This window comes from Schistocerca serialis, chromosome 9, assembly GCF_023864345.2.
Source record: "Schistocerca serialis cubense isolate TAMUIC-IGC-003099 chromosome 9, iqSchSeri2.2, whole genome shotgun sequence".
NCBI lineage: Eukaryota > Metazoa > Arthropoda > Insecta > Orthoptera > Acrididae > Schistocerca > Schistocerca serialis.
In genome coordinates, this window is record NC_064646.1 from 165,080,077 (window position 1) to 165,104,729 (window position 24,653).

The 24,653-nt window shown below is 40.1% G+C and overlaps 1 protein-coding gene across 1 annotated transcript in view; it reads left to right on the forward strand.

The window, feature by feature from the left end:
- The window catches only part of LOC126419451 (uncharacterized), a 1,200,562-nt gene that overhangs the window by 1,043,900 nt on the left and 132,009 nt on the right, over nt 1–24,653 (forward strand). The window contains exon 7 of the mRNA XM_050086638.1: nt 21,068–21,268. Within this exon, the coding sequence (XP_049942595.1) occupies nt 21,068–21,268 (201 nt within the window). The remainder of the gene's footprint in view (nt 1–21,067; nt 21,269–24,653) is intronic.

Consider the following 24,653-nt stretch of genomic DNA (forward strand, 5'->3'; position numbering starts at 1 on the left):
AATCAAAATACTTTTTTCTATTTTTCTGTAGGAAACACTATTTTGATTCACATTATGCATTCATTTACAAAATAAAGGGAACTATTGCAGAACGTTTTTATTGAAGTTTAAATGCCCTTTCATCCCCTTTACAACAATAAATCTGCTTAACAACGACAGTACCTTTTACCGACACGGAAAACATTCGCTTTTGCACTGTAGGTGTGACAGAGAGTTTGCATGTGTGGAATAGCAAAAGTATATGGCAACATATTGTATGTACAACAGTGGCTGACTTGCAAAGCCTATGGTAATTACAGTCTCCCAGCGGTCACACACATATATTAAATCAGTATACCTCTTAATTACGTATGAGATTCACACATATTCATATCTCACCCGCTTTGAGAACGACGTTATAAACCAGGTTTTATGAGATTGTAAACCCACACAAATCAAACGCTTACCTGGATTATTTTCGTTTTCTCCACATTATCTTAAAGGCAAATAAACATGTCACCTCGAAATAGCATCCACTTATGTCCGGTGCTTGCAGTAACTCACTACCGGCCGTGATAAACATCAACCCATCCACACCTGAAGCGACAGTTAACATCTCATCCTGAAAAAACACACACACACACACACTCACACACACACAAACACACACACACACACACACACACACACACACACGAGAGAGAGAGAGCAACAGGGAAGCGCTTTAAAAAGTCTCAAAAACTGAACTTTTTTTATTATTTAGGTCCGCTGAGAGACGTAATTATCATTATATTTAATTTGAAGAATAATTGTATCTTTTTGTTTTTATCATCTTTCTGCGTATTTTGACGCATATTTTGTATCAGCCAGCACGTATCCCTTTATATTTATTTGAGGTAATTGTTAATCAAATATTTATGTATTTGTGTAATGTGTTTTTCTAACAGCCTTTTTCTTCCTTTTTTATGCTTCTTTAGGTAGCTGTTATTTTTCTTGTTGCTGTGCCAACGTTTTGTTACGTTACCTTTTATTGCAACTATTTCTGTTGATTCCTTGAAATAATACACTGTTACTTTTTCTTTTCGGTGTCTGTTCTCCAAAATCACTACTGTATTGTTCTTCTGTTTATCCTAAAAACTTTTCACTGGAATGAACGTGTAGATGCATTCAGTTTTATCTTATTTCTCATTTTTTTGTGTTTGTGACATACAAACTGACCGCATGCTGTTATCATCTTCGAGAGAACCTCCGAACAATAGACTTTTAATTTCAATTGCTTGACGTATGTAGGTACAGAAATCTTGTAAATAACTAGAGGTGCGCCGACGTGACTATAGTTAAGTGGAATAGTGAAATATGTAAATTTAACTGATGTATCGCAGTCCCGCAGTTTTGAAAACTAACTGTGAAAATGCAAAGCAAACAGAGTTTGATTTAACGAATGCGGATCAGTCATTCTTTCAAATGATTTTTTGCGTCCATTTTGACTAAAATGAAAAATGAAAAAAGTACAAACTATCTCACAAAACATGCAATTTATGAAAATAACAGATTAAATTTGGGACTTTCGATGTGAGATCGATTCTTGTAAATGTTATTGTCATGCTGATCTCGTTGCTCTTGGTTTCCTAGAAGGTAACGAGGTTTAACCACATTAACCCCTCGTAACTTTCCCGTCTGTTACGTTCAAAACAGTGTCTGCTCTCAGTATATGACGGCTCTCAACTTTTTGTAATGCATCGGCATAATATGTCAGAGATAACTGATGACATATCACTTGATGACATGTGACTCGGCCCAGAAACCCAATGAACACTTGATACAGGCTGTCTCAGCATACCTTTGTTCTGCTTGCAACAAGTTTTCCTGAACAAGGAGAAACATAGCTAAACTCGTTGAACAGGACCAATGAGCCACATTGTGCCGATCGGCCCCTCTGTCATCCTTTCTCTATCGCGTCACTGAACGTCAGTATAGATCTCACCAGTCTCCTACCTCGCAATGGTAGCAGGGGCCATAGCATCACATTTCTAGTACCTCCTCGTCCATTCTCATCAGGTTGAATACACCTCAATATAGGCTTTGCATCTATAAACAAATTTTGACAGTGCGCAATTCGAAACAGGGTCCTTAGTCTCCACGCTGATCCCTCATATAAGGTCAAGTCAGCTAGACAGTTTATTAGTTACATTCCCCAGCCACACCCTTCTCGGCGTGAAGAGGCGTAGTCAAGAACGTAGCACATGGAAGCTCGCACATTTAGGATCGTCGACGTTATACACAATCAAGACTGCTTATGCTAGAGTATTGCTTGAGCTGAAATCGCCATCTTTGCTGAGCAGTACTTCACGTTCGCTGCAAAATCGATGATTGGAAAGCCTACTTTGAATTTCTCAGTTACTCCTCTTAGGCGAAACCTAATTCAGCAGTGCTGGTAACGTTAATCATCAATCTAATGATTATCTTACACGCCATAGTTATAAAAACAGGCGGCTGAATATACACAAATAAGCGTCGCTGGACCTCGAGAGTCAGTGTGTTGAGTCCAGTCATTGTACACTATCACGGTAAATATTTCAGTTTATAGTTCTGTCTTAAAGTGCATGAATACCTTTATTTTAGCATTCGGACAATTTTCACGTGCATTCTACTTGAGAAGCTTTGAAACATTACTATCTCCATTGACAGATAACTACCACCGTCAACAAACTTATTTAGACCATTTAAAATTGATTAAAAACAGAAATTAATTATGATACCGTATACCAAAGAAATAAATTCGAGTTTATGACTAGCGTATGCTACGCTCCGTCGATTTGTACTTAGAGGGGGACAGCGTATTGTTGAAAATACATGTCAGTGAGAAATGACATTATTCGTAAGCACCACTGAACATCTTTCTCTATGTGTTCTCCATATGAATGTTTGTCTAACAGCTGTACCTTCTGTTAATTTAGAATAATATATTTACAATTAAGAACGTTAGGTTGGTACCTTTGGTGAGCACATCTTTTTACCCTACTTCAGACAGACGCACCGTCCGTCTCTAATAACCTCGATGTCGACGGGACGTTAAACCCCAATCTCCTTTCTTCATACCGAAGTAATATCAACACCTCTATTGAATTTCTGTTATACATTAGAGGTAATGCTTTCATATAGTATTAATTTTATGTGGTAACTGTACACGAACAAAATCGTAACCAGAACCTTTCATTTCAATATTTATTCTACCATTCCTCTTTGAAAGTGAATACAGTACTTCACTGTTGGTAGATCTTTACATGTAGTGGTCAAGATGGTTGTACATTACATGAATGACAGATGTCTAGTCGATCATTTCCAAATTCGTAACTTATTATACCGAAACAAGTAATGTGAAATAAACAATCAAAATGAAAAACAAAAACGTAGTGCATGCGGGGATAATAAGGATCACATTCACAATGTTGATAACGGCTGTGATGTGGGATTTGAGTGGGGTACTGTCAAGTGGGGGGTGCCCCAGGGATCAGTGTTGGGGCCGCTCCTGTTCCTTATTTATATAAATGATATGCCCTCTAGTATTATGGGTAACTCTAAAATATTTCTGTTTGCTGATGACACTAGCTTGGTAGTAAAGGATGTTGTGTGCAACATTGACTCGGTTTCAAGTAGTGCAGTACATGACCTCAGTTCATGGCTTGTAGAAAATAAACTAACGTTAAATCACAGTAAGACTCAGTTTTTACAGTTTCTGACAAACAATTCAACAAAATCTGACGTTTTAATCTCACAGAACGGGCATATGATTAGTGAAACTGAACAGTTCACATTCCTAGGTGTTCAGATAGATAGTAAGCTGTCGTGGAAAGCCCACGTTCAGGATCTTGTTCAAAGACTTAATACTGCCATTTTCACTATTCGAATGGTATCGAAAGTGAGTGATCCTTCGACACGTAAATTAGTCTACTTTGCTTATTTTCATTCACTTATGTCGTATGGTATTATGTTTTGGGGTAACTCTTCCCATTCTAGAAGGATATTTTTGGCTCAGAAACGGGCGGTTCGGGCAATAAGTGGTATGAGTTCACGAACCTCTTGTCGACCTCTGTTCACGAGTCTGGGTATTTTGACATTGGCCTCTCAATATGTATATTCCTTATTGTCGTTTCTTGTTACCAATATTAGTTTATTTCCAACAATAAGCAGCTTTCACTCGGTTAATACTCGGCAGAAATCAAACCTCCATTTGGATCGGACTTCCTTAACTCTTGTGCAAAAAGGTGAGCAGTATACTGCTGCATCCATTTTCAATAAGATGCCACTCGAATTCAAAAATCTAAGCAGTAATCCACGCGCTTTCAAATTGAAACTGAAGAGTTTCCTCATGGGTCACTCCTTCTATTCTGTCGAGGAGTTCCTTGAAAAATTAAGCTGATTCTCATTGTATAGCTGATAGCGTTTGCTTAAACTTATCGACTGATTTTCTTGCAGGTTCATGAACATTTATTTTTATCTGTGATTACTTTTATGTTGTAAGTACATGCACTGACACGATCCATGACTTTGGAGATTTGCTCCTCAATTTGGTCCTACGGAACATGACGTGTAAATAAATAAATAAGCTTTCAGGGCTTTTACGTTATCTACAAATCTTCACACAAGTGTCTGATCGAGCTTTTCTAACTAACTGGGTGACTGAACGACAATCGCACATGTAAAGTGCAACAGAAACACACACCATCCGTTACGATATATTCATCTGTTTCTGCACATAGTTGTCGTGAACAAGCAATCTTTTCTCGTACTTGGATACCAGTTTAAATAGAAGAGATGTACTGATCAACTGAAGGTCTTAGTCTTGGCATGAAACATATCCAGGGATGTAGCTCTCAGCTAGTAAGAGGTGTAGGAGGCTGAGGTCGTCCCCTGTCAAGAAGATTCATCAATTTCAATTGAACTACCTCACACCACGCAGCTGCCTAGTGATTTTACCGCTCCGTAAGGCATTTGCCAACATTCTGATCCTTCACTGACTGTTTATTGACAAAGATGCGCAGTATCATACACGACAGAAGTGTGATGAATGCTGCGCTGCTCAAATATAAGTTCATGATTTTAGAATTCAAGGCGATCAAGTGGGGTTGAGTGTTTTGAGGTCTTTGATATACTGGTTATGTTGTAAGTAAAGTAAAGGGAAGTACCAGGTTTGCTGCATAGTGGTCGCACCTCTTCACTCCTGTGCCTAACTTTCTAGTGAACCTTGGGTTCACACTTCCGTATACGACTGTGAAAACGACAGATTATTACGATACGGAACTGACAAGGGGACAATCAGACCTCTTAATCACGGATCTCAATACGTCTTAAGTATGTTTTAGAGGACCTGTGCAAAATTATTCAAAAGCAGTCATTTAGTAATTTCATTTATAAATCAGTCATTAAAGCAAACTATTTTCAAATTTGTATGCCGTTTCTTACAGAATAAATTACAGAATCATCTCAATCGATATCGTTTGCATCGCTTTCTCTGCTAGAGGAAAAGCCAACGTGGGATTTGTTGTAAAAGCAACCAAAACACAAATTAGTAGTGCACGGCGCACATTTACTGAAAGCTACTGCATTTCAGACAGACGTATTTTTCAAAACCCATACCAGAAAACACAGTTCGTTAAAATTTAGGTAGACCATTCATCCTTCGATCAAATTCGATACGTAACACGCATATTTGATCATTCACGTGGAAGCAGGTGCACTAAATTGATGCGAAATTGAAGAATGTACTGTTATAGAATGTTCATGTGTAGCTATTTTTCTATTAATTTGTCTTTAGCAAGTCGGGAGCATTATGAATTCTTTCCTAGAAAATTTTAACGTGCAATGTAACAATGAAAGTCTCAGGGCCGGATAATTTTTATGGTGCTGGTTCCTGCTTTTCTTTTATCTGCAAGGATTTGATCCCAAAGTGTCTAATCAGTCTACTTCCCCAAGAATCAATACTACAAACAAAACTTGAAGGGAAGGATTCCTACCGGTATGGTAGCTGTGAACCTTAGCTGCTGCGGTACGCTCACTTGGTCGAAATGCGACTAACTTTACGGGTACTAGAGGTATGTATTAAGCCTCAATATCGATTTTCTCGGAAACTAGAGGCCGTCGCAAGAAAAGCGACTATCCAGACACTCGGAATAGGTCCCTCTACAACATCCTTAAGACGCATCTAAATCCGCAATTAACTGGTCTGATGGTCCAAGTGTGAGTATGTGTGCTTATATCATTACGGCGTGCACACTTCAATTCTGTCGAAGGCGCTGCTGTTCACCTGTCCAACCGCCTTATGCGGAGAAACGATTTGACAATCAATCACATTGGAGTTGGCTTGGCCACGTACGAGCTACGTGTGTCCATATGTTTCGCTGTTGACATCTCTCCATACTGAATAGAACTGTGACGATACAGTGAACAACAGCAAAATTTCATTTGAAAAGTTGAAAGTTTTACCCATCAGATTATAACTGCTCTGGATAGGGGCAGGAACGTCAGTGCCTCCAACAAGCAGCGCTATGGCGCCTGAGCCCACATTTTAAATATCTCGAATGGATTCGTTTCAGTTCTTGTTTCGCCACAGTACGTACTTGAAGTATCGCATGTGAATTGTTAGCAGTCCCAATGTAAGCCGGCCGAAGTGGCCGCGCGGTTCTGGCGCTGCAGTCTGGAACCGCGAGACCGCTACGGTCGCAGGTTCGAATCCTGCCTCGGGCATGGATGTGTGTGATGTCCTTAGGTTAGTTAGGTTTAACTAGTTCTAAGTTCTAGGGGACTAATGACCTCAGCAGTTGAGTCCCATAGTGCTCAGAGCCATTAGTCCCAATGTATATTAGTTGTTGTCTTATAATCCATAGTTCGTTCGAACTATTGACGAACATCATGTTTTTATCAATCAGTCGAGTCGCATTCGAATGTATGAATGCTAAACGTGTGATACAGTCAGGTGTCTGGTGCTCTTCTCTCTGGCATGACTAACGGATTCAAATAGTCGAAGCCTGATGTGGCTCGTCGATGAGTAGATTCTAAATTCTGTAACATTTGAATGGCGTACATTTAAGAGTGAAAATTCCAAGAATGGGCGGAATCTAGTAACATACTTCAGTCTGCTGTCTATGGCTTCGCGAGTCACCCTGGAAGAAGTGACAAGAAACCTTAAATACGGCACACTTATTAATAGAGCATGAATGAAGAACAGTTATTATAAAAAGCTGATGTTAGTTGGTACTTAGCAAGCGTGTGAGATGTGGAATGTTACACCTGCCGCTACGGTATGTCGGCGACGCTAGTGCATTGCCGGAGACACTGCAGACACCGCCAAGCTTGGCCCGTGTATTGCGCGGCGGCCTGCCCCGAGGGGGTAGGCGGACGTTGTCGGGGACACCGCATTCAGCAGACAAAGAGTGCCTAACAACCCTCTCGGAACGGCCCGTCTCTCTCGCGCTCTTTCTTTGTGTCTTCTGTGCCGTGTCCGGACGGCCAAGTAAAGCTTCGCCACTAAACTCGGAGGCTGATTCTGCCAAGTTTCTTCCTGTTCAGAGTCGTAAATCCTACGGTGGCGTTAATAGCAACCCGTACTGGATCTGCCTCAATGTTCGCACATGGCTTCTTTATGTGCTTCGGTGCATGTGCCGACACCATCGGTAGAGCTAGTAATATAGTGCGCGAAAATGGAAGGCACAATGGGTAAATGGGAAAAAAAAGAACTAGAAATGCTCACCAAAACATCTGTACTCTCTTTCTGTTGTGGGTACATGTGTACAAGTAATACAATAGCTGAGGGTTGTTTTCATATTGAATCAAATTTGCTTTGTATACAAAGACTGATGAACGAAAACTGAGACTGATTTCTCATTCACAGATGTTTATTACTAAATTTCAATATTTAGTACTGGCCTCCTACTTGAATGCACTTTTTATAACGTCTCTGCCAGTCCTCGAACAGATGGAGAGGGCGATTCTTTGTCAGGTTCTTGAGACTCGCCTTAATTTTCTTGAGCACTGCTTCAGATTTCTCAAATCAAATGCCCCGAAGCTTTGCCTTTAGTGAGGGAAACAATAAAAAATCGTCACAACGTGCAAGATCGGGGCTATAAGGCGGATATGGTATACAGGTTCAAATGGTTCAAATGACTCTGAGCACTATGGGCATGTGGTCATCACTCCCCTAGAACTTAGTACTACTTAAACCTAACTAACCTAAGGACATCACACACATCCATGCCCGAGGCAGGATTCGAACCTGCGACCGTAGCAGCAGCGCGGTTCCGGACGGAAGTGCCTAGAAACCGCTCGGCCACTCCGGCCGGCGGTATACAGGTAAAGTTTAACTGAGCCAGAAACTGCATTGACTTGATTTGTGACGTGAGGTGGCACATTTTCATGATCAAATCGACACAAAAAGTCCGTGAAAGTTCTGGTCGTTTCCTTGCAATGTGTTTCCGCAGTTTAGCCAATACTGCCGTGTAATATCCTGCTGTAACGGGTAGTTTGAGGGGAAACTGCTTGTTGGTAAATCATTCCGTGACAGTAAAAAAATGTGATCACCATCAATTTCCCTGCAGATGTAACAACTTTCGCCGTTTTTGGTGTTGGACAACGTGGCAAATTTCTACACTGTGCTGGCTCTTTTACCTTCACAATCATATTGATGCAATTCGACCCATCAGCATTGATAATCGGTTCCAGAAACGCACCCACTCCATCAGCAAAGAGCCGCAGCACCTCTCAGCTTGTCTCCATTCGCACAGCCTTTTGTTTGGGAATCAACATACGTGCCACCCAACGGGCACAAACATAGGTCATATGGAGCTGATCATGTATACTCGTAAAGACAACGCCATATGAAGTTCTCAGCACTTCCCTGAGGATACGTAATGTTGTCTACCGACCCTCACGGACAATGCTAGTAGCTTTGTTGATGTTGACGTCAGTCACAGCAGAAGCCGAAACACCAGGCCCTCGTTACTTAATACAGACAAGTCGGCCCTCTTTGAAATCCTTGAACCACCTAACCGCTGTTGTATGAGGTAGTGCATCGTCACCGTACACTTTCTGCAGTCTTTCATAAGTTTCAGTGGCTGTATATTTAAACGAACACGAAATTTTGCTGTACCGTACTGCTCCACTCGCGTCATCTCCATTGTTTGGTGTACAAAGTGCAAAGAGCATCTATAAAGTAGAGCATTACTATCATCCCACCCATACGAGAGTGCTGCAGTCTGTGGACATTATATTTAAAAAGACGCTCTTTTCAAATATTCATGATATAGATACGAAACTATCACGAAAGCTACGGGAAAAAATTAGTCTCAGTCTTCGCTGATCAGCCCTCGTACTTTCTGTCAGGATGTTCTAGTCCATTAACGGATGCCAGAGAATATGGAAAATATAAATACGAGGTTACAAGTTAGGCTGCACGACGTTTATGAAATGGCAAGCGTATTTTGCACAAAAGACAACTGTCCAGCATAAAAATATACTACCAGAAAGGTCTTGTAGCACCACTAACTTAGGTGTGTTTATTTCGGGAATTTCGAGTAACGGAAACATCTCAGAGTAGACGTTCGGTTATTATAAGCAGGATTTGAAGTTCACGGGAAGTATTCTCATTAACCCGCAAATATGGGAACTATTTTGTGTACTGTCTCCGCGGTTACGACGTCTTACTAACGCGACGGAGTACACACCTTACAGAAGTGGTCATCTCACTAATATATGGTGATTTGTAAAGTCAAGCATTTCTTTCTGTGCTGGGAACTAGAGATTGAAAAGCTCTCAGTGAAATTTCTAATTTGAGTTTACTACTATTCCATGGAAGAAGGAAGGAAGATTAGAGTTAAAAGTTCAGTCGTCGACGAGGTCATTAGAAACGCTTGGATACCATGGATGATTATGATGATGAGTGGTTTGTGGGGCGTTCAACTGCGCGGTCTAATCTGGCCGCTGTCAGGAATGATGATAATGATGGTGAGGAAATGATGAACACAGCACAAACACATATTCCCCGGGCAAAGAAAATCCCCAACCCGGCCGGGAATTGAACCCGGGACCCCGTGATCCAGAGGCAGCACCGCTAGCCACTAGACCGGATACCATGGAGCTAGCAGGTCTAATGCCCCAGAAGGACTGGCAGGTATCCATTAATTTATATTACCCATTAATTGTATTAACTGTCAGTCATATTTCCTGGTCTTTGGTAATCGTTGTTTGCCAGAAGAAACGTTTATATACGAATCAGATATATTTCGAATTGGGAACCGGTTTTCTCACTCCCAGGATTCTAGGTTAATAGATCTGAGCTTCACAGTGAGTCGAGGTGTCACATGGCCGCCTTTCCAATTAGGGCAGGGAATAAAAATAGATAAAAAGTCACTTGAAATGAACAATTAATGTCTTATAACTGAGTATCGCTCACACATTTGGAGAAATTACTCTTCTTAGATGGAATACGCTCCATACTTACTGGACAGAATAGCCAAGAGGATTCCGTGGCACCTAAATTTATACAATACGAAAGTAAGCTTTCAGAAGCACGTAGAATTTTGCAGTATGAACCAACTTCTTTCATAGATTGAGATTACTTAGTGATGCAGTCATATGTGGCATGTATGTGCTCCAATGTCTGATCCACCCATCCATCGATCCATCCACACAAGAATTGGTCAGTAAGATTTCGCACATACAATTTCGTGACTCTCATGTCCTCGATGTCCATTCACCCGTACAAATCACCGTTGGTGCCGACAACCCATAAAGGAAACAGGTGAGGCTTTCATAGTTTGCTAATCCGTTACATGAAACACAGTATTAGTACATAATGACAACAATGCATTTTCAATTTCATAAATGCATATTTGCGCCAAATACACAAAGCGGAAGTTTTATTTAGGTGACAATAAAGGTCCTGGTAAGGGAAGTACTTTACTTCCTGCAGACGCACTTTACAACAGATCCCAGAATTTCTTTGTACTATTATAAGTGGAAACAAGAAGTCCTAAGTCTGCTACACTGTACATATCTTCCTCCTTTGGCTATAATATATTCCTTCAGAATAATAAGGAAACCTTCATTTGTAGCTGCTGAACCAAAAAGCTCGTATCTATCAGGCAACTTAAAAATTGGTACAGACGACCAGCGAATGTATTTCGTCTGATAAATAATAGTATGTCACTGAATTAACGAAACTGACTGTGAAACTTGTTTGAATTAACTTCACGATACTCAGGTGGAACTGGAAGATCCTCAAGTTTCCATTTTATGTCCCTTCTAAACATCATCTATGAAAGTTAACATCCTTGTAGCTGCAAAAAGCTTGTAACAGTACCAAAATTATACTTTCCTTCGTTTACTTTCGAAAAAGTTCTAGTCGGGAAAGTGAAATGAATGTTCATCTGGAACCTAGCACAGAATGGAAAACTACACATGAGTGTCTTACGCGTAGATAACATTAAATCTGCTTTCCCTTGCCATATTCATCTGAAGACACGTAAAAATATACAAGGAAATGAATGAAGTAATGGAAACCCGTTATAGCAGATTCTCCCAAGAGCTTGTAGACCATCACTCAGTTTATTGAAATTGAAAAGTCTTAATGCTTAGTGGTGTATTCTTCCCTAAAGAATAGTGGTTTGTACATCTACTTAACGGCTTTGGAACTGTTCCTGACTTAGCTAATGTAACAAAAAATTTACCAACAGGAGGAAAGGAGATCACCTGCATAGAAATACAGCTGCGAAGTGATTTCATTACTTGTGACCTATGTTCTCTTTCTACACTGTCACACCAACTTATTTGAGGACTCCCGTCTACAAACGGTTTTTGGTTGCTCTTAACTATAAAGACAGTCCACTTGATCGATTGTTTCTTGTGAGAAAAGAAAGTTCAAATATTTCCGAAGTGTCGTCCGTTATGTATTTGCTAATTGCAGTCCATTTTAAATGCACAATTTCAGCAAAATGTTAAAATGGTACGTTAATGGAAGAAAGAGATGTCCAGTCGATCGTCTTAATACATTAGATTAGATTATTCATTCCATAGACAAAAGAGGGGATCCTCCTAAGTGTGGAACATGTCAGATAAACACATTACAAAAATGATAATTAGAAAAACTTGAGTTTCATTAATTTTAATGACCCTCAGTCAATAAACAGTAAAATTATGTACATGAAATAAAATTAAACTTCTAATATTTACAGGTTTAACCCTAGGACGCCTAAAGGAAGGGGGGGGGGGTGGTTCGTTGAACCCACAATTTTTTTATGTCCCCTGCTTTTGCCCAAGTAACTTTCATACTACATATTCCCTTTGAGTTATTGTTTGTTGGCTATTTTATGAAACGTTAGTGTCAATATATTTTATAGAAAATTCCTGCTTTGAGAGAAAAAATAAATAAACTTATTATGGGTCCAACAACCCCCCCCCCCCCCCCTTGGGCTTCCATGCTATAGATAATTTCCCTTAGTAGGATTTCGTATTTCTCATCTCCACAACAATGCAAGTTAGTTTCTTGTTGGTTGGTATTCTTGATATTCACAACAATCGGTTTACTTTCAGAGGCAGGATTATTGGTGTCAGGCAGCTGTTATATATCTTGTAAACTTGCAGTGAGTTAGTGCAGTTCCCAACACGTAGGCCTCCAGTAACTTTGGTGTCCTACACAGCAAAAACGAAACCAAGTAAGAATTTACTGATGTTGTCAACAATGCACCAAGATAAAGGCACTGTTGGAGGAGAGAAGAATAAAACCGAGATAAATGCATATTATAATTCCACTAAACGTGGAATTGATACCATTGATCAAATGGCGCGTATGTACACCTACAAGACGGGAACAAATAGATGGCCTCTATCTGTATTTTACTCTCTCATCGACATTTATGCTATCAATGGAACCACCATATTCATCCAGCAACATCCAAGATGGAATGAAGAGAATCACAACAAACGGAAACTTTATCTTCTGCAAGCTGCGATGGAACTAGTGAAATTGTAGGTAGAACAAAAAAGTGCCAGTGCAAGAGGGTTATCTAACCAAATTGTTCAATCAATGGAGACTATTCTACAAAAGAAAATCAAAGAAGTGACAACAAAAGCACGTCAGCCTCCTGCAGGGAAAGGTCGGTACCATGTTTGTGTAAGAAAAGCTAAAACAAAGAAGCAGAAGTACAACAATCTAAGTAAACCAAAACAAAACAGTAGACAGTGCCATAAACGTGTGTAACACACATTCAGAAAAAATTGTGAAGTGTGTCTCTTGCCTTGAAGTTGAGGACTCAGAGTAGTCTATTGTATATGAACACATCTGTATTTTGTATTGTAATATGTCAATTTTTTATTCACTCAATCCAATATTTATAACAATTATCAACTTTTATAAACCGATGCCTTAGTTAAAATACATAAACCATTTTGAAAGTTGTAATTTTTCGTCAGTAAACTTATTTAATACCTGTGGGCTCGCCGAATCCCCCCCCCCTTAGGCATCCAAGTTAGAAAAAAAAGCTTGAGCGTCCTAGGGTTAATACTTACATCTGTTTCCATTAAATCCATCATTCACACAGTAGCTACTTACTCGGCTATTACAACCAAGTATTGTCAAAAATTAAAGTAAATTATTCATTTCAGTGATCCTCAGTTGAGAACAGTCAAATTATGTACATGTCTTCCATGTTTTCCCGTAAGTGCTACAAACAAATCTTGGTTTAATTTTTACCAGGAATTAATAAAGATGAAAATTACCAATCACTGACGTAAGTCAATTTCGTCGTATCTTTAAAACGTGCATGTAAAAACTTTGTGATTCACCTAGGAACGAACCTCGTAACAGAGGGTAAAAGCAGGTTCATTTTACAATGTCGCACTCAGCAGTTTAAGGAAATTTGTGTTTTTGCAAAAACCAGCGGATTCCATTCAATTTGCCATTGTACTCGATAACTCCCGTCTTGTTGCTAAATTTAAACTTTTGCATCAGCCGTAAAGATAATCTCGGTCATCTTGAGAGGCTGGACTAATGGAGTCATCTTTCGGTTGACGTTACGGCACTTCCGTAATCACTGCCACGCCTTGTCGACCTTTAATATCCTCTGCAGATCCGATGTTTCAGTACTCACTTCACAACCAAAAACCAACTATGCAGAAACAAAGTGAAGAAATGATTTTTAACATTATCGGAGTGCTTACCGGAGATTTTCTATCCTTATACCAACGGGAATCAGATGTCCCTCACCATAGCGCACTGGATTCTTTTGTAATTACATTATGTAGGAACTAGCTGCAGAAAAGCTATATTTGGAGTGAATCGCCTGGCAGGAAATATTGTCTCTTTCGAGTTTCTCATTACGGAAACTTGTATAAATACTACAGTGTTTCGTTGGGCAGATTAGTACTGCTACTAGAGCTTTTGCATCTATTACAGTTCTCACCACACTCCAGCGCAGTTTCTGTCCATCGCACTCGTCATTCTCGGTACCCAGTGCAGAACAGTAATCAGTTCTCTTCTTCTCGAGTAATCCGTCTTCATAATTTCAGTAACGTACTTCTACATGTTGTCTGTATTCCTCGATCCTCTTCTACATGTCGCTGTTACTTTGATTTGTAACAGTGATCTTCAGTCTCTCTGGATCTGGTTAGAAACTGTTTGGGTAAACTAGTAGCAGGCTTGTAAATAACGAATACGACTATGTAGTTGCGTCAGTATTAAGAAACGCATATAATGGTCATGGTAGAAAATATTGTGTGCTGTCTGCAATCAAGTTCCTTTATAGCACATGAATAAAATTACCCACGACAAGTTCAGTACGTTACAAATAGTATTATTTGTCAGACGGATAGATAGAACACACAGTAATGTAGCAAAGACTCTAAACGACAGAACTGCAGTTTCTGCTTACCACTATAACTGTTAAATTTTCTGCAGCCACATACAGTTAGCTTCATATTAAGTTCTACAGTAAATCTGCTGGTCTGGGCAGTGGTCTGGCGAATTAATAAACTTCATTTCCACATCTGTTATGTAAAACTTTGATCGAATCGTTTCGTTTCGATTTTTGTATTTTGCGCCCCTTATGTTCTGGCATTATACAGGCTTTCCAAATTAAACAAATAGTAAAATATAATGTGATAACTTGAAGTAATTGAGATATATTATTGACGGTATGTTTCTACAAGTATGGTAACTCAAAATATTTTTACATGCATAATACATCTCGACATGCGCACCATTATTGGCGCTACATTCATCTGATCAGTATTCCACTTTCCTCCAAATCTATTGCAGCATCATTGGCGTAACATTAGCGGTAGCTGAACGAATGCGATAGCGCAGATCTGCTGGATCACGAACTAGTGTCCGGTACGCTAAATTCTTGACAAACCCCATAGAAAAATATTAAGTGACGTAATGTCTGGGCTTCAAGAGAGCCAAACAAACGATGGGCTATCTCTCCCAGTCTAGCGGTCTGGGAACTCATGATACATTAAATCGCTCACAATGTTCGCAGAATGGCATGGTAACTGCAACTGCCTACTTGCTTGTCTGATTGACTTAACAGAGGGTCGTTGGAAGGACGTACGAATTAATTCAACATAGCCTCTGGAATTGCGTGCTTGGCGTGGTGGTCCGACATAGAAAGCAAATTCCCTGTTTCCTGAAGCCGCTTGTCACATTCCGTTTTGTTACCGTAGTCGAAAATCGTCAGTGGTTGCAGTCCATACTCAGGCTGAAAACCACGTTGTACCAGTGTAACAGACTTCAACTCCTCGAGAGAAACCACGTAGAACGCCTTCTGCCATGGAGTCCACATGGCTACTAACACGCGTTTAATGAACAAACCAGTTACGCGCATGCGCAGGTGGTAGCAATTGGCGCAAGCGAAGATAGTAAACATTTTGAGTTACCATACTTGTAGAAGCAGACCGCCAGTAAATGTCTTAATTACATCTGAAGTTATTAAATTTTATATTATTGTATATTTAACCTGGACAGCGCATATATACTGCTGATGTTCCGAATTGTTTACTAATAGACATTTAGTGGTGGTATTTTGATGCGTCGCAAGAGAAAAAGAAGTGCGGCAGAACTTGCTGCTGTGAAAGATGTTATGGCAAAGAAAAGTTGAATGGGCTGTGACAGGGAGATTACTAATTTCAGTGAAATATTTTTTTATGTAATGACTAAGTTAGCGTTGTAAAATTTTGGCGATATCTGCAAGACTGAGAATTAATTAATATTTGATGTACTGAATTAGCACCAAACATTGCGAAACAGTTGTGTGATAACGATGTCACTTGAGCGATTAGCGCAACTACTTGAGATTGGGGAAGTAGGATGACCTAAAACATTCCTTCTGTATGCCAAGAAACTGCACTTTGTCTATCGGATGAATGAGTGGAGATCCAGCGGTAAGCGCTGGCCTGTCTAGACACATGGGCGTGTCTTGCCCTCCAGCCCTTGACCTGAACTGGGCGTGGCCTTCCTACACAATCTCATCATCCGGTGACCCGACCTGCTTCGTCCGCCGCAGTCTTAAGTGCATCGCAGCGCGCGACACCTTCCATAATAAAAACTGCCGCAAGTAATGATGAGAAGCGACCTCTACTAACTTCTCTCCAGATTATGTTTTTGCCTTTAATATCTCTTCCTGTTGTTTACAACGGGTACATCGGCTGGCTAAGTCTCGACGCCAAGTTATTGTCCGCAGTACTAAATCAGACGCTGGACGAATTCATTAATTTCTGCTGACACATGCCTCTCGCTTCTTTTTTTCACTTTTTATGATTTCCTTCATGTCACCGTCTTTATTGCATCCAGGAATTTGAGTCGGATACCTCCCTTGAGACTGTGATGGAGAAGTTGTGAGAGGGAAGACCTCAGTCACTTTTGGAAAATCTCAGTCAGTTTTAAGGTATCAGATGCGTGTGACGTCTCTTCTCAGATCGCTATCCTTTAGCTTCAGCATTGCTCGCGTCACATGAGACAGGATCTTCAATTGACACTCTTGTCTGCTAAGAAAATCAGGGATGTTAGCTGTAACGGATCGAGAAGTGTGTATCTGTACCTCGTACAAGGTGGTTTAGAGTCTATTGTTGAAGGTGAATAGTTGTCATTTCTTGGAGAGGCCTGATACACCATAGGATCTGCGTGGTCCCATTGAAGTATGAACACGACTTATTGTGCTTCTGTATTTACATTTTTTAGCCGAGGTTGGACAGCTTGATGTCATGTGGTCAGCCGTTTTGTAGTGTTCTCCTGGCCGTTTGAATCATTTTCGTAATCAGTTAGACATAGTCCTTTAGTCTTGAAACCTCATAATCTGCACCTATTACTGCAGCTTCAAATTTCATTCTCGGTGTCGTTTTTTAAGTATTGTCTGTCGATGGTTAACTTTTCCTGGTGGATTAGAAACGATTATGAAGGTCTTGAATATCAACATTTCTACCTTCGACAAGATAAGTGTAAGAAACCAAATGAGAGATTATCGTGAATACATAGCGGCTACACACACACATAAACACAAACACACACACACACACACACACACACACACACACACACAGCGTAAGCAACCTAACACTGCGAAGTGGGGAGCTATCTATGACTTGTTCGCTTATTGAGCTCGTCACAAGCAACTTGACCTCGCGTATCCCTTAACGTCACAGTCTCCCATCTCACCATGGTCTTGAAGCACTGGTAGCGATCGAATTGTTTTCCATTCTATCTGAGATGATGCGTTCTGTAAATTAACCAGCTGCTTTCCACCATACCAGTGTACCACTTCTTTGGTTGAATTCTATTTCAACAGATCTACCTAAAATCTTCACAATAAATTTCTGAATACCTTTAATCCGTGGTATGATCTTTTTTCTTCCTGGTAAATATGAGCACTATATCTAAAGTATTGCAACTTGATAGCTAGTCGTCAACGTTTCGTCGTATAATAATGTAAACCAATGGATGCAACAGAATTTTAGGATTTTGTAAAGAAAGGTAAATGGTTGAGTAGTGTAAGTAGTGTATCTTTTCGCGATTTCTGGAATATTTTCCACCATTTAGAGACCATATCACTTCTACAGGTGTGTATAAATCTATAACACTTGAGAACATTAACCTGTTTCACAACTATCATTATAATTCCCTTGTTTCTTAAAGTACATTTAAGATATTACTCAAACTGAATTGTTCATAGGAAATGTTCACAACCGCATTCCTTGAAGTTTTGCGTGGTGTTCGTTTTGAGAAAATTTCAATTACATGTCATTCCTAACGCTTTTAAGTGTACAGATTTTGTGTATTTTTCGGTCATCAAATGGTAATTCCTTTCATAAAGGGGACACAAGGTGTAGGAAATAAAGAGCTCTTGATAGCCTAGAAGTGTTGAATAGGCAGCACGCGCTACAGGAACAGAATGTTTTGCTGTTTGCTGTATCTGAAGGGGCTCTGCAATTACATCTGACCCTATCTAAAAAAACTTAATGACATTCTGACATGTGATTGCATTAAGTGTAGTTGCACTTCTTCATGTAAATATTACAAAAATATAATAATACCAATATTTTAAATTCATTTGTAGTTCCACAAGAAAGGAAAAGTTACATATACCTTAAAGGCGCTAGTCTCAGCCTTTTATTGAGGTTAAGAAAGTCTTACTCAAACGAAGACGTTCATTAACCGCAAATTACGTAATTCATATGCAAGTAATTATGGATACCTTACTAAGAATACCTTAATTGGTATCAACGGTTGTTTTGTGCAATGCACGCATTTATTGCATGGATTTTGTCTAGTGGTGTGATAAACACATTTAACAGGTCTGTTATCAATATGTGTTGCATGTTTTATGGACTTCTATGTTGCATGAAAGACAATGCTTTACAAATTATGGTGCTATATAGTGTTCAATTTATTTAGCTTAGAGAAAGAAACGTAGATACTGTTATCGTGAAGTAATGGTCATGTCTAGTACGTCGGTAGAATAGATGTTTTGTGTGTTTCAAGAGATATCAAAAAGTGAAGTGTGTTAACTAGTCGCTTTAGGAAATGCTGTGGCTGGAAGCAGAAGTCTTGATGTTTCCGAAGCTCCATAATGCGTCTTCCTTTGCTTCTTGATTTTGGGTAATGAACAAATTGAAAATGAAATTTGAAAATGAATTATTTCACCGAAACAAAGTAAGAAGAACCGGTTTAGCGGAGTATCAATGGTTTTAACGACACTGCATTCATCTGCCATGTTATTATTACATAAAAATCATGAAAGCATAAGATTACGTTAATGTCCTGAGATTCCGGGTTCGATGCAGCTAATAATTGCGCACTGTAGTAAAAACATCTTCAAGTTTTCTTTATAGTTACCCAAAAACGCTACCAAGAATGAAAATGTGAACTATTCTATATGATCCCCACCGCAACATTCCGCGACATTTCCCGTTTCATGTAACGTAAGGACTCTTTTTTTTCCATGTGACTGACGTATCTGAGCTGTGAAGCTCACGGAGCCACGTTATGTTGCTGACTGTTCTCTAAGGCGTAATATGACGGCTGTTTTGTAGAGGCAGGCGTTTAGTACTTTCTTCTCTAGATCGTTAATAAAATGGGGTGAAAATTTTTTCTTTAAATAGATCCCTAATATCGTCACGAGGCTGAGTGGAACTTATTCCAACCTTCCACCGAGGAAAAATCTTGTGTTGAGCCTGGATCGAACACAGACCCTCCGCGTGGTTTGTAACTTGTAAGTGGGGGGTAAAATCAATATTTTAATTTACAGCTAATATTACAGTGAAAATTCTATCCAGTTACGTGGTTCATTTTCCTTCTACTCACTTACGTTGTGTGCACTGCAGCTGTACATGCAAATAGAGTAGAAATAAGAAATCTCGAAGGAATATGAGCACCTTTTTTCGACCATAAATTGTTCAAATTTAAATAACAGTAACTGTAAAAAAAAGTAACTGAGTTAGCAGTACAGTCGTACTTCCGAAGTTTTGGATAATACACTCTCCTTTAACTTTGTCATATAGATGGGCGATTATGAGCAAGAGTCGATTAATTGGTCTTTTAGATCATTTGATTGACTAGATTAATCATGTCGATTAAATATATCCTAATAATAGATTACTCGATTAACTGTTATGTCTGTATTTTGGGTCTACCCCAAAAATTATTCTTTGTGATAAAAAGTTTTGTTCTACAATAAATAAAGCGAAGCAGTCTCAGCTATATTTCTTATTTGTAATTAACAGTAGTTGCTCAGTTTTATGATGTACATAATTTCCATTTATTATTTTTAGCTGAAATATATAACTACTTGATATGTATTAGCAAAGCATTTTTAACACAGATATTGTTGTGAACATACTTAGAAGCACCAAAATTTTCCATAAAGTGAACTGAGGAACACTAATTTATGTAATCTTGTCCACTGAGTCTCGAATGGTCTACTTATTTCCGTCCAGTGCAGATAACTCACGGTTGCCCGCGTCACGTACCGTCAGCAGCTAGACAGCAAGTCACCACTCAGTAGGCTTTAAAACAGCAAATGGAAAATTTAAATAATTAATCATTGGGATAGTCGATTATCTAAATTGTCATGAAAGAAATATCGGTACTCCATAATCGACTACCATAATAATTACGACTAATCGATTAAGTGGAACTATCCACCCATACCTACGTTGGCAGAAATGAAGGTAAGTCTTCCATAGGGAAAGGCAGTGTTAATTGTTTACTCCAAGACAATTGAAGCACGGTGACTGACGGAAGCAGCTGTTTCTATCTCGTAAACGAAAACAGACATAACGTGCGGAGTTATGAAAATCACAACATATCGTCCGGACAAGTCACAACTCTGCGCGACGAAGTTAACACGGAAACATTGTATGCACAAAGTGTTGAGGGGTAAGGTTGACAACGACGGTAAACAGGTGAACGTCTGTCTGAAGCCATATGTGGTCTTCAGACTTACCTCACAACAGCTGCTCCCGTCAGCCACAGCGCTAGAATGAACATTGTCTTAGCGAACAGCAGTGAGTGCCTGTGGTCTGCAGCAGCTCGTGCCCTGTGTTGCAGCTTATCTTCAGCGGGGAGTACACCAAGGCGATGTCCAAGGACTGGCACTCCGGCCACTTCAGCTGCTGGCAGTGCGACGAGTCGCTGACGGGCCAGCGCTACGTGCTGCGCGACGACCACCCCTACTGCATCAAGTGCTACGAGTCCGTGTTCGCCAACGTCTGCGAGGAGTGCAACAAGATCATCGGAATCGACTCCAAGGTCAGTTTACACACACTTCCAGTGCACTCTAAACGCCGAACCTTGACGCTGCATTCGGGAGAACGACGGTTCAATCCCGCGTCCGGCCATCCTGATTGAGGTTTTCCATGATTTCCATAAATGGCTCCAGGCAAATACCGGGATGGTTCCTTTGAAAGGGCACGGCCGACTTCCTTCCCCGTCCTTTCCTAATCCGATGAGACCGATGACCTCGCTGTCTGGTCTCCTCCCCCACAACAACCCAACCCAACCCTTGTCGCTGCAACCATTTTAGATTGTCAAGTGGTTCAAATGGCTCTGAGCAGTATGGGACTTAACTCCTGAGTTCATCAGTCCCCTAGAACTTTGAACTACTTAAACCTAACTAACCTAAGGACATCACACACACCCATGCCTGAGGCAGGATTCGAACCTGCGACCGGAGCGGTCGCGCGGTTCCAGACTGTAGCGCCTAGAACCGCTCGGCCACCCTTTTAGATCCTCTCCCGCTTAAATTTTCACCTAGTGTTAATAATTGTATTCCTGTACCCCCTTACGTTTACGAAAATTGCTTCTGCCTTTGCTCATTATTTTTGTCTTCGGGGACCATTACGTGGATCAAAAGTTTTGTCTTTCTTTTACTTTAAGTGATTCGTAAGTTTTACCTTTCTTAGTTCTCTTCTTCATTTAACTGTTACGGGAAATCGTGGCGCATTTTTTCTGAAGCAGTCTCTTTCTGGTAATTCTCCATCACATCCACATTTTCGTCTTTTCTGCATGATTACTTTATATCCTTTACTTACTGTCCCTGTCTCACTTCTAGCACGCTGGACTCGCATTCGGGAGGACGACGGTTCAATCCCGCGTCCGGCCATCCTGATTTAGGTTTTCCGTGATTTTCCTAAGTCGCTCCAGTCAAACAGTCAAATGCCGGGATGGTTCCTTTGAAAGGACACGGCCGACTTCCTTCCCCGTCCTTCCCTAATCCGATGAGACCGATGACCTCGCTGTTTGGTCTCTTCCCCCAAGCAATCCAATCCAATCCAATCCTGTCTCACTTCCTCTAAGTAATGCACTTCTACGAAAAATATAGTGAAAGTTTTCCTTTTATCTACCTTAGTGGACTGTCTTGTTAAAAGAGTTAAATTTTTTTCGATACTCAGGGGTACTAAGAAATACATTTTTTTAAACTTCCCAGATATATTCGCCATGGCACCCTTAAAAATGTTGCTCTCTAAGTAGCAAAACCATTTTGTCTGTTCAGTTTTGTACCCGCAGAGCGACACTTGTGTGTGAATTGCTGACCACTTTTCCATGTCAATAACAACTTAGTTTCCTTTGTGTATTTTTTCTTCAGCCTAACATTGTTTTTTGCAAACTTTGTACGTGGTTAGTTGTAATATAAGTTGAAATTGTTGCTGTACAATTTCCACCAGCAACTAAGTCATGGAGAATTGAAAGCAAACCGATATATAGCCACCTTGAGGACTGTGTGGGTGTTACAAAGGAATAGCCCAATAATTCGATAGAACTAACGTACAGGAGCTACTAAAAAAATCCTCAGCGTCCGCGTCTGTAGATCACCAAAGCAGCTGGTACTTAAGTTTATGCAGGCACTGGCGTTAAAATTTGGGCTCTATGACCTCGAGCAAGTTTAAGCGAGGACATTCAGTTTCAGTTCAAATGGTTCAAATGGCTTTAAGCACTATGGGACTTAACATCTGAGGTCATCAGCCCCTAGACTTAGAACCACTTAAACTTAACTAACCTAAGGACATCACACACATCCATGCCCGAGGCAGGATTCGAACCTGCGACCGTAGCAGCAGCGCGGTTCCGGAATGAAGAGCCTAGAACCGCTCGGCCACAACGGCCGGTAAATGTCAGTTCATTTAATAAAATTTGTCTTAGAAATAGCAGAACGATGTTACATCAAAAATTTTGCTGAATGTCAGTGACGATTCAATTGTAGTGCTCTAGTATGTTGTTCTACCCTAAAGCGTTATTCAGTAGATGATTGAAAAAAATGGCGGACTATAAGAGTGGTGTTCACGCTATTTCCTTACAGGAGTTATCTGGTATTCAGGGAAGAGAGAACAATATGACAATTTTGAAGGGGAAAGGTAATAAGATTTTGACAGTGGCTGGAATTGGCTCTCGATCAGCCAGTGGATCAAATCATTCAGTATGCTACTAACTCGAAATCTACATTCAAGTACAAAATTGTGGCTTTGTCGTCTATGTCAACGACGCTGTTCTAATTCAAATTTTGTGCGAGGTGTGCGGCTCTGCTAATATACATGTACGCTAAGAGTAGTTGCTGTAATTGCGTTGTGTATTATGATACTGAAATAATACAAGTTTCTAGAAAACACAAAGTAATGAAAATAAAGGACACAAATTCGGTATTTTACTATTTACTTAATTTCTTTCAACGCAATTCAATGGTATAGGTTGTCGCAGGATGGGTGAGAATTTACCTGTGAGTAACATAGTCTTTTGGAAATGCTCTGCGATTCATTCCCTACTTTGAAGTGCCCTTGAACTAACAATTCGACTATTACGAGTCTGAGAAGTGAGAAACTACGATGTACGCATTCTAAACTGCAGAACGCTTTTCCGCCGATGAGTCAATAACAATAATTACAGTGGTCAAACACTTAGTGATAAGAATAAAGAGTATAGTAATAACACGGGAAGGGGAAAAAAGTTGCAGCAGTCAACACAGGGTGTCCAAGGTGGAATGGTCAATATTCATGGTATGACGAACGAGCATTTGAAGCACAAAAACTTCTTATGGAAACGTGTCCTGTTCCGAATGGGCCGGCCGCTGCGGCCGAGCGGTTCTAGGCGCTTCAATCCGGAACCGCGCTGTTGCTACGGTCGCAGGTTCGAATCCTGCCTTGGGCATGGATGTCTATGATGTCCTTAGGTTAGTTAGGTTTAAGTATTCTAAGTCTAGGGGACTGATGACCTCAGATGTTAATTCCCATAGTGCTTAGAACCATTTGAACCATTTGTTCCGAATGGTTTCCGGGATAGAACATATTTAATGTACATTTTTATTTATTTTCTATGTTATTCAATAAATTGTCTGGTGTACACATGTACAACAACGAGTTAACATGCGTTTTACGATGTATCAATTTGAAAAATGTGTGTTTTTAACACATTCACCTGTAAACATCGTATACGTCACATCACAGCAGTTGGACCGTTCACAGTAAATATGGGAATATCTCATCGTCAGCTTCAGTACATTCGTGCAATACTAATCTTGAGAGAACATGTGATGTTGCTTGTATGAGTGCCTGATGCTATGAAGCAGTTCTTCAGACTTCATCCAAACCCATAATCAAAAATCACGTGGCGTAAGGTCTGGCGGCCTTCGAGGCCAGTTAATTGT